The 11,357-nt window shown below is 42.4% G+C and overlaps 1 protein-coding gene across 2 annotated transcripts in view; it reads right to left on the minus strand.

The window, feature by feature from the left end:
* Positions 1-686: 686 nt before the first annotated feature.
* The window catches only part of KLHL7 (kelch like family member 7), a 62,877-nt gene continuing 52,206 nt past the window's right edge, over positions 687-11,357 (minus strand). For both annotated transcript variants that reach the window (XM_040964532.1, XM_040964533.1), the window contains exons 8-11: positions 10,092-10,332; positions 6,767-6,968; positions 4,439-4,536; positions 687-2,067 (exon numbers count right to left, since the gene is read on the minus strand). In XM_040964532.1, the coding sequence (XP_040820466.1) occupies positions 1,784-2,067; positions 4,439-4,536; positions 6,767-6,968; positions 10,092-10,332 (825 nt within the window). In that variant the 3' untranslated portion in view covers positions 687-1,783. The remainder of the gene's footprint in view (positions 2,068-4,438; positions 4,537-6,766; positions 6,969-10,091; positions 10,333-11,357) is intronic.

An 11,357-nucleotide genomic window follows, 5' to 3' on the forward strand; every position in this document is an offset into this window, starting at 1 on the left:
AAGTGTTAAAAGTAAGCTGTTCAGAACAGCAAATCTAGAGGCAGAAAGTTGATGGGTGGCTGTCGAAGTGTTTGGGGGGGATAGTGGGTTGAATACTCTATTAAACTCCCACCTAGTCATGCAGTAGCATCAGTTTGTACAAGGCTTTTGATTTTCATCACTTTGGCGATGCACTGGTCATTCTGCAGCATGTTGTTTAACTTCAGGTTGATATAAATTTCCAGTTTTTCTCCCTGTTATGGACTGTGTTTTCTGGCTCTGTATTTAAGGAGATGTGTAACAGAAGTGTAGTGGAGACTGACTTGTCCAGATGTGGAGACATAGTGCAGTAAGTCTCTGCATCCAAAGATGCACTCTCAGTGGAACTACTAAATATATTCTGACAGCAGGATGCTGGACTCTGCCACTGTCCATGCCTACAATGTCGGGAAACACTTCAATAGCAGAATGATGGACTTATGACTGTTCATGTGGGATACCCATTGAAATACTAGAAGGTAAATCAATGCAGGGGGGAGTAGACTAAGAGAGGGGGATAGAAATCCCAGAACCTATGGAACAGTATCATAAAAAAGACAAAGAAAATCATGCTAAGTAAAATAGAAATGCTGTTTTACAATTAAAAAAAAAAAACAACCATCACTTAACGTATTTAAAGGTTAAAATGAGTAACACTGAGCCACCTATTTTAAGTTAAAAAATATTTAATATTATCAGATAAAAACATAGAGGGTGACAGCTTTACATGGCTCATTCCATAGTGAGAAGGGCAAAACACTGCAAACAAAGAAATGCTTAACTGAGGTGGTAAAGGCTCTACTGACCGTAAAGAAGCAATGAATTGAATACGCAGATTTTAAATTATTATGAAGCTTTTCCAGACAACTGGGTCAATCAGCAGATGTGTCTGGCTAAGGAAAAAAGAAAGATCATGTATCTTTGTAATTCATAGTTCAAAGTAAACGATGTGGTACAAGGCTTTCCTAATGATCTACACAATTGCTATAAATAGTCTTATCTTAGTTGATCATACTATGATGGCATTTAACAGTGAGGACTCAAGAGGCAGAGATTTTCGTGAACCACTGCATGAACACAGCGACATAAATAATGATGGGCGCTAGGCTAACCATCAAGTTAAAATGATGGTATCTATTTAATTAGATTAAATATATTTGACAAGGGGTTGGGCACACAGTTAACCTCCCAAAAACATAGTTCATGAACTTCTGTGCAAATGTAGGACTTATTCTTGTAAGACTTCCTTGCAAGATGGAATACATTTGGCACTAAAGGAAACAAATGAAGACAAGCAAGTGAAGATACATGAGACTAAGGGACTCCATCAGGGTTGCCAACTCGGATGAAATTTCATACTCTCAGATCTTGACAAAACAGAAAGAGACAGATCTAATTACAGAGCACTTGCATCATGTATGAAAATAGAATCGCAGTCAAGCCGAGACCGCTCTGCCAGTGTGCCACGTCCTCACTCTGGCGTCATCATAGTCACAAATGTGAAATTCATTCCAGAAATTTGGTATTTCCACCAAATACATGTAGCTTTTTCAATTTTCTTGCTAGATATCTTCTTATCTATTTGGTCAGCTAAAACATGGTCTTTGAATTCGGTGAGGAGATCCATATAAAAGAACTATCAATTTTATAGGGATTTCACTTAAACTAAACATCAAGTCACAACTTTGCAACCAAACCCTAAGGACACAGCACGGGGTAACCGCATGTTCTCAGTGTCTGCAGACTCTTGGGGCCCACTCAGTTCTCATGTTTCAAGGGTCTCTTCATTCGCGCCACAGGTATCAACGACACAAATTAAGCAACTCGTGACTGGGAAAGCACGCACTTTGGAGTTGGCGACCCATTTGTCTGTTTCGGTGTTGTATTCGAGGATGTGTCCTAACCGGCCGACGCCTTGAAAACCGGCCAAGACATAAACTACAGAGCCGACGGCTGCACACTTCACCGTCACGCCCTTCCAGGGCATGGGGGAGACCATCTTCCACTCATTCAATTTAATATCGTAGTATTCGACGTTGTCGAGACCACCTTGAAAAGAATAAGACAGCAAAAAACAAGATCAGCATGAAAATCTATGCAAGTCTTGGAGAGCTCTTAAGAGCTGTGACTTCTTTAACATGAATATTTTTGAATAATTTTACAATATATGCATACATATACACCATTTCAATTCTTTTTAAGATTTTATTTTTTTTATTTTAATTTTTTAAAAAGATTTATTTATTTTATTGGAAAGTCAGATATACAGAGAGGAGAGACAGAGAGAAAGAGAGAAAGATCTTCTGTCCAATGATTCACACCCCAAGTGACCACAATGGCCAGTGCTACACCAATCCACAGCCAGGGGCCAGGAACTTCCTCCAGGTCTCCCACACGGGTGCAGAGTCCCAAAGCCTTGGGCCGTCCTCAACTGCTTTCCCAGGCCACAAACGGAGCTGGATGGGAAGTGGAGCTGCTGGGATTAGAACCGGCGCCCATATGGGATCCTGGCGTGTTCAAGATGAGGACTTTAGCCGCTAGTCCACGCCGCCAGGCCCAAGATTTTGTTTTTATTTGAAAGTCAGAGTTAGAGAGGGAAAGAGAGATCTTCCATCTGCTGGTTTACTCTCCAAATGCTTGCAATAGCCAGAGCTAGGCTGATCTTAAGGCAGGAGCCAGGAAATTTTTCTCGGTCTCCCACATGGGTGCAGGGTCCCAAGGCTTTGGGCCATTCTTGACTTCTTTCCCAGGCCACAAGCAGGGAGCTGTATGAGAAGTGGAGCAGCCAGGACACCCTCTGGTGCTCATATGGGATGTTAGCACTACAGGCTGAGGCTTTGCTTACTATACCACCTTGCTGCACCAACCAATCCCGTCATTTTCGATAACAGAAATGTAGTTTTTTAGTATTATAAATTGCCCTTTTCCTCTGACAAAGATGTCCTATCCTGGAAAAAAATAAAAACGCAAAGCATTCAGTGCTTATTATATAAAGATCCTTTTCCTTTCTATATTTTAGCAGTTCATGGAAAAATAGGGATATAGAAGGAAGGTAGAGTTTTTAACACTTCAGAAGAGCTTAAACCTACTGATTAAAATGCAGTTTGAGAATATCTCTAGATTCATTTCAGATCCCCAAGAATTTAAAACAAGCAGGTTCTGTAGCTCATCATTATTCAAAAAATAAAAAAGGTCCAATTTTGTCATTAAAAATCAATATTTTTAAATTTTCATTCTCTACTCAAAAAATAATTAAATGCTTTGTCATTTGCAACTTGGATGTGAATCTTTAAAGTTTCTACTTAACAAGTTTAATTGTGGCTGGTTAGCTCAGTTGGTTAGAGCGTGGTGCTGATAACAAGCTTAAGAAGTTTTTTTTAATATGGCTAGGGTTGTTGGTTCATTCTTTGCAATGGCTCTTGCTTGCTTCAATGTGCAGTTTTGTAGAGTTAAATCTAATTATTTTTGCTGTTAATCTTATCTTTTAACACTTCATAGTTATCTGTATCTCTCCCAATAAGTTCTTGTGATTCATTAATTGATCATCCGTAAGAGATGGATTCTTGTAAACACTTGAGATTGTAAATGTCCATTTCAACACTGTTTTGCCACATCGCGTGAGTAACGACACTCTAGTTTTAAAGTGTAATTCCTGCAGCCCCACAAGGGTCATGCACTGGCATCTATTCCTACAAGAAGGTTTCTGATTCCCAGTTTCACCACTCTTGTGATGCATTTTTATTTTTGTAGCATGGTTGTTAACTTCATGTTGATGAAAACTTATTTTCACCCTGTTGTGGACTGTGCTCACTGGTTCTGTAAGTTAGAGGATATAGGACGGAAGTGTAGTGGGGACTGAGACGTTCAGATATGGAGACAAAGTGCTGTATATCTCTATGCGTGCAGACCAGAGATGGACTCCCAGTGAAAGAATTGAACACATCCTAACAGTAAGATGATGGACTCCTTGACAGTGTCCATGCCTACATTGTTGGGAAACACTAGAACAACACGGCTTCATGAAGGCCATCCATTGTAAAGCTAGAGAGGAAATTAATGAAGAAGGAGGGGAGGGACCTTGGGGAAGGGCACAGGCAACCCCAGAGCCTATGGAACTATACCATAAAACAAAATAAAATATGTTTAAAAAAAAAGTTCTTATAGTCCAGATGTGTATTGCTCGATAGTTGGGAGGCTGGTGTGAAGCCATCCCCAGGGCATCTGGTGGTACTCAGAGACGGGGCAAGTTTAACACCCTGCTATGTTTCATGAAATGCTGACATGCTAGTTCTTGGAGATGAGAGGATACATATGTGACCAATGGCATGTGCCTGCATCCAGCTTTTAATAGCTATTTCAGTCATTTTAGGAGGGGCCCGTGAATGCACCAGAGAGTGGAACAGTGAATTAGCGTACGTACCTAAGCCGTTCTGACCGCCCACAGCAAATATCTTGTCTTTGACAAAAACCAGCCCGTGGTTCTTCCTGGCCTCAATCATTGGACACAGCTCTGTCCATCTGAAAAAAACATGCCGTTATTAGTGTAGCGTTCCCAGGCAGGGAAAGGACTTGTGCACCTGCAGACAAGGTCTCCGCTCCCAACTGCACCTAAGTGTGGCTGCCACAGGTGCATATCCATCTGGCCACACAAAATGTCTTCAAGGCTAGAACACTAACAGAGATTATATGGGTGATTTATTCGTGGGGTCAGTTAGTAGGGATTTTATTATTTTCAACATCAATGGGAGAAAAGAAATAGTAACTACTATTAACCTGTGTTTGGGAGAAAATAATTTGTTTTTGCTTAAAATAAGCTTTAAGATGGCAACATAAAAGAAGGGGAAGACAGAGAATATGAATTTGTCACATGCAGTATTTATGTTTAAGTGTAAGGAAAACACAAACAGAATGGAGCTCAGGCTATAGTAAATTAGTAGCATTTGACATTCACATGTCCATTAAAAATGGACATGATTTTTTTTTCTAATTGGAAAGTGAGATGTACAGAGAGGAGGAAAGAAAGAGAGGAGGATCCTCCATCTGCTGATTCACTCCCTAAGTGGCTGCAACAACCAGAGTTGCACTGATCCGAAGCCAGGAGCCTGGAGCCTCTTCCAGGTCTTCCATGTGGGTGCAGGGTCCCAAAGCTTTGGGCCGTCCTCTACTGCCTTCCCAGGCCACAAGCAGGGAGCCAGGTGGGAAGCGGGGCTGCTGGGATTAGAACCAGTGCTCATATGGGTTCCCGGCACGGGCAAGGTGAATACTTTAGCCACTAGGCCACTGCGCCAGGCCCAGACACCAAGTATTTTTTAAAATTTTACTTCTGAGAAGCAGACTAATTCACTAAAAACATGAAAAAAGAATTTCCTCCCCATTTTATTTGAAAGGCAGAAAAACGGAGATCTTCTGTTAGTTCATTCCCCAAATGCCCGCAACTGTCAGGGCTGCCTATGCCAGGCCAAAGCCAGGCGGGAATCCTTTCTCAACTCCAGCCTCCCCCATGGCGTAAAGTACACTGTTATTTAAGAAGGGAATTCTATGTCCTTTAAAGAGAAAGAGGAAGTTCAAACAGGAAAATGTACATAAGTAGTCAGAGTTCATAAACTTCTGTCTCTTAATTAAAAAAGCAACAGATGGCATCATATTTCTTAAATAATATAAACCTTGAAGAGTCTTACAGCAACTCTGGCATAACACTCAAGTTGAACATATTTATCTAATGACTTGTTTTGGGACAATGAACAATACAGACATAGGAGCATGTGACTTTTCTTATCAGCAAAAGGAAACATTAGGGCAGTACCCGTTGTATTTACTAAACAGCTTGAATGTAACTGCTTACTACCATCCCTGTTATTCAATGGTTAGCTCACTTCCTTCGGATACAGTGGATAGGTTCCATCATTAAATACAAGATCTGAAAACTGGCTAGTCCTATCTTTCTTCCAGCGTTTTGCCTTTTTACATCTTTCACTGGGAAAGGCCAGTAAAAGGTATCTTCCATCTTCTATTCAGTCTTTAAATGTCTGCAGCAGCCAAGCCTGGGTTAGGCTGAAGCCCGGAGCCTGGACATCCATCAGGGTCTCCCATAGGAACCCACCATCTGCTGCCTCAAGCGGTGTGCTACAGGGGAAGTCAATGTGGTGTGGTGTGCATTAGCAGGGCAGCGAGTCAAAAGCAGAGGAGGCAGGGCACACCAGGCACTGCAAAGGCATGTGGAATTCCCATACACGGATTCCACGGATTCCAAGCTGCATCCTAGTGCCATGACAAATGCTCATCCAGCATTTGCCTATTTCTTTCTTTTTTTTCTTTTATTTCTTCCTTCCTTCCTTTCTTTTTTTACTATTTATTTTTATTGGAAAGGCAGATCTACAGAAGAGAGAAAGATCTTCTGTTGGTTCATCCTTCAAATGCCCACAATGGCCAGAGCTGGGTTAATCTAAAGCCAGCAGGCAGGAGCCAGGAGCTTCTTCTGGGTCTCCCACATGGTTAGGCCATTCTTGACTGTTTTCCCAGGTCACAAGCAGGGAGCTGGATAATAAATGGAGTAGCCAGGACACGAACTGGCACCCTTATAGGATAATGGCACATGCAAGGCAAGGATTTAGCTACAAGGCTATCATGCCAGGCCTCGCCTTTTTAATAAGTTATTTGCTTCCCAGTTGATGCCATCTCATTCTGTTGAGATCTTTCTATAATATGTCATACAGAATAACTGAAATAAGAGATCTGAATGAACACGCACGTTTCGGTGGCAGGGTCATAGACTTCGCAGGAATTCAGAACTCGCCCAGAGACGTTGTTCCCTAAGCTGCCCCCACACACATAGATGAGGCCGTTGGCTTCCACCATCCCATGGCTGCAGCGTTGGGTCAGCATGCTGGGCTTGGTATGCCAGCTTTCTGTTCGTGTATCATAGCACTCAAACAGGTACAGAGCTGAGTTTCCTATAAAGGAAAGAAGTCTCATCACACTTAGTGTTGGGTATGTGCAGGTTTGGAGCGAACTGATTGTATACTTGAGTGCTATTATAAAAATTATGTTTATTTAAAGAGCTACAGAGAGTGAAAAAGAGATATCTAACACCCACTGGTTTACTCCCCAAATGGTGTTAACAGCCTGGCCAAAGCCAGGAGCCAGGAGTTTCCTCCTGGTCTTCCAAGTGAGTGCAGGGGCCAAGGACTTGGGCCATCCTCTGCTGCTTTTCCCAGCGCACTAGCAGGAAGCTGGGTCAGAAGTGGAGTATCCCAGACTTGAACCGGTGCCCTGAGAGGATGCCAGCACTGCGGTGAAGGAGTTATCTTCTGTACCACATGCCAGCCCCTCAAATCCTTTTAGGAGAAGGAGAAAGTTGGGGTCGTGTTTCTACTCTACCAACACCACTATCCACATATAGGGAGGAACAGACAAAACTAATAAGCTTTGTTTACATCTTGGAAAACATAAAAAAAAGGTTCTGTTGAAAAAACTTATTTATGGGTCATTAAATGTTAAAAAAAAAGAAATTGCCGTGATTTCAAACAGAAACATTAAGAAGCATCACATGATTTGTCAAGCCCAACACTACAAATATGAATAGAGTGGATAAACACAGATGTTAAATTTCTACCTTAAAATAGGAAAACCACAATCTGATAGTATTCTAAGCTTTACTTCTTATTTCATAATACCATGGCACCACTGCCAAGACTTGACTCTATGACTACTCTTAGTGATTGTGACAATAAGCCTGGAAGCCTATTTTTCAAAGCTTATTTATTTATCTAGGGTTTAGTTGAAAGTAGAGGGAGGGAGGGAAGGAGGAAGAGAAGGACAGGGAAAGTGAGGGAGACAGACAGAAGGACAGATAGATTTTCCATCCACTAGTTTACTCTCCAGGCACCAGAGACTCCATCTGTGTCTCTGCCTTGTGTGGAAAGGAATCTTGTTCTCGAGCTGTGACTGGCTGAACTGCAGGGTCTACAATAGCAGAAAGCTGGAATGGAAGCAGAGGCAGGAGCTGGTCCCAAGCAGCCCAATACAGGATGTGGGCATTGCAAGGGGAAGCTTAAACTACCACACCACAATGCCTGCTTCTTGGTCCATTCTGTCTACATTGAAAAGACATCAATGAAGTGTGTGTGCATTTATCTAAAAGGAGTAAAGACAGAATGACACAGAGCTGGTGAAGAGGGAGGATGAGAATGGATCTCTTATCAGCTGGTCCACTCCCCAAAAGGCCATAGTAGCCAGGTTCTAGGCCAGGCTAAAGCCAGGAGTGAGGACCTCTATCCTCATCTCCCATGTGGGTGGCAGGAGCCCAAGTCCTTAGGCCACAGGCGTCACAGGCAGTGATGTGCTGCAATACTGGCCAAGGTTTCTGTTGTATTCTTTTTTTAAAAAATTTATTTTATTTTTATTGCAAAGTCAGATATTCAGAGAGGAGGAGAGACAGAGAGGAAGATCTTCTGTCCGATGATTCACTCCCTAAGTGAGCGCAACGGCCAATGCTATGCTGATCTAAAGCCAAGATCCAGGAACTTCTTCTGGGTATCCCACATGGTGCAGGGTCCCAAGGCTTTGGGCCATCCTTGACTGCTTTCCCAGGCCACAAGCAGGGAGCTGGATGGGAAGAGGAGCTGCCGGGATTAGAACTGGCTCCCATATGGGATCCCGGGGCGTTCAAGGTGAGGACTTCAGCCGCTAGGCCACCGCGCCCGGTCCTTCTGTTGTATTCTGATTATATATTTTGAGAGTAAGGATGTAACTTTTATGTTCTTTATGTTTTTCAACTTCTTCACATTGTAGCAGAATTTTTAGAAATTATATTACTAAAGATTGAGAGTGTTTCCTCCTTCCTGAGCAAAAAGACGTTAGAACTTTACTGTTTCTCTCCTTTCTAGTCTAATTTAAAATAATTAAAACAATGGCATCAGGGACCAGTATGGTGGCACAGTGAGCTAATCCTCAAACTATGGTGTCAGCATCCCATACATGTGCCAAATTTATATTCAGCTACCTGCTGGTGGCCTGGGAAAGCCGCAGACCATTGCCAAAGGCCTTGGGACCCTGCACCCATGTGGGAGACCCCAAAGAAGCTCTTAGCTCCTGGCTTTAGTCCAGCTCAGATCTGGCAATGGTGGCCATTTGGGTAGTGAGCCAGCAGATGGAAGATCTCTCTCTTCCTCTTTCTGTCATTGTGACTTTCAAGTAAAATAAATTAAAAAAAATTTTTATGACAATGGCCACCTACAAAAATGACCAGAGAACTGCATAGCTTGGATCCTCTTATAAGACTATGACACACACATACACACAATATGTATAAGGATATTCATTTAGAAAATTATTTTATTCAGGAAAAAAATCAGTAGTAGACACTAACAAACTATTAACCAGTGAGAAAAGTTTTTATACCCACACTCTGACCTGGTCAGTCATTAGATGAAACCCCTAGGTGTGGGGCATGTGGCCTGGTGGTTTGGACACCCATTACCCTGAAGGGTCTGGGATACTTTGAGGCTCTGGCTCTTGACTTGGCTTCCTTCTAATGCAATGTTGGAGGCAGGGGTGATGGCACAAGGGACTGGGTCCCTGTCATCCACAGGGGAGACCAGGAAAGATTTCCTGGCTCCAGTTTCCCGCCTCTGCCTCAGGTGGCAGCCCCTGTGGGTGTTTGGGGATTGCATCAGTGGAAGGGAATATTTTTTTTACCAGTCCCTTGGCCTCTCAAACAAATAAATAGAAATGTTGAGGTAATCTATTAGAAATATTCAGGTTTTCAAAAACTACAAAGCAACTCAAGATCATTCTTATGGATGTCACATATCCCAAAAAATAACCAAGAGATAAAATTTAGATGGTGTCAACTTCATCGTGCTGAACAAAACTAACAGAGAGTGTAATCTAGGGAGCTGAAATCTTTGTTAATTAACAATTTATAAAGGAATAAGGTAAATATTTAGGCTCTGAAATGTGACAGACATGAAAGTATCCTTACAAACAACACGGATGCCTATTTAAATACATCATCTACAATGTTTCTCTTTTAAATGTTTTGCCTGAACTGAACGAACATGGCAAGTCCTTACCTACTTCGGAACCTCCTGACGTGTAAATCTTGCCTTCTGCGGCACAGGCAGCCAGGCTGTCTCGCGGGGTTGGAGGTCCAAGTTTGGAATACCAGCTGTCCTTGACCACGTTGTAGCAGTCCATTCGCTTTATGGGGAAAAGCTGAGAGCCTCCCAGAATGTACACCACATTGTCCCAAAACACGCACGCTGCGTCTCTCCGTTTTTCAAAGGGGCAGCGGATGTCCGTCCAGCTATAGTCCTGTAACAGGAAAGGTTGGGAAGCTTTTGGTAAGGGAAAAACATAAACAAAAGGAACAAAGAAATAGTCAAGCCAACAGAAGATACAATGATCTTGGCTTGACGTGGTTACATGTTTAGCTTGAGATTAAGATCCAAGTTCATCCCCCTAAATGGTATGCCAGTTGGGGCTGAGGGCAAGAGAAAGCTGACTGCTTTGGGCTTTTTCCCTCAAATTCATTTCAACAGATCACCATTGCTATCTTTCTTTTGCTATTGAAAAATAAGAAAATTATACAAGAAAATTCTATAGCAAATCATTTTGTCCCTTTATAAAAGCCTCTTTTTTCAAATATATTGCTAGGCTTTCTCTGCCAGATATATTTATGTATTTTTTTAAACGAATAGATAACTATCTCAAGCTGCCAGCATCCTGTTGCCATCTGAAGGCAGAAGGTATTTTGTCTGCCTCTGTGACAGATTACTTTCTTATGACCATTCAGTTGAGCCAAAAGTAGTAAGTCAGACTCTTAAACCCTGTGCTTGATATTATGAAACACTCACCGAGTATGTTCTGTGTGGTCTGGATGCTCACTTTTCTCAATAATCAGCAAGAAGCACCTGTTGTGTAGCTCGTGCCAAGGGCTGTTCCCAGCACCATTGCTTACACACAAGGCTTGCCAGCATGGGTGTGTGTAGGGGAAGGCTCCCATCACATGGCATGCTGAACTCCTGCCTTTTTTTTTTTTTTTGACAAAGGAAGCTGTAGCATTTCTGCTGCTCTTTGAAAACAGGCTGACACAGGGATTCAGGAAATCCCAATGTCACCAAGCAAAGAACAAGCAGGATGTGATTCTAATGTTGAGTTCCATATGGGAAACCGGGCTGGTACCTGTGTTTCCCATGTTTGCTAGACTAGGTGAGCATGTCACAGAATGTAAGAGAAACTGTGTGCCTCAAAATGAAAGACAGGAAATTGCAGGAAGCCATGCAGTTGGGACAGATGGAGCGAGGGTGTGAAGAGCACAGCTCCTCGGTTAGCAAGGC

This window comes from Ochotona curzoniae, unplaced genomic scaffold, assembly GCF_017591425.1.
Source record: "Ochotona curzoniae isolate NIBS_2020 unplaced genomic scaffold, NIBS_Ocur_1.0 scaffold_3835, whole genome shotgun sequence".
Classification (NCBI taxonomy): domain Eukaryota; kingdom Metazoa; phylum Chordata; class Mammalia; order Lagomorpha; family Ochotonidae; genus Ochotona; species Ochotona curzoniae.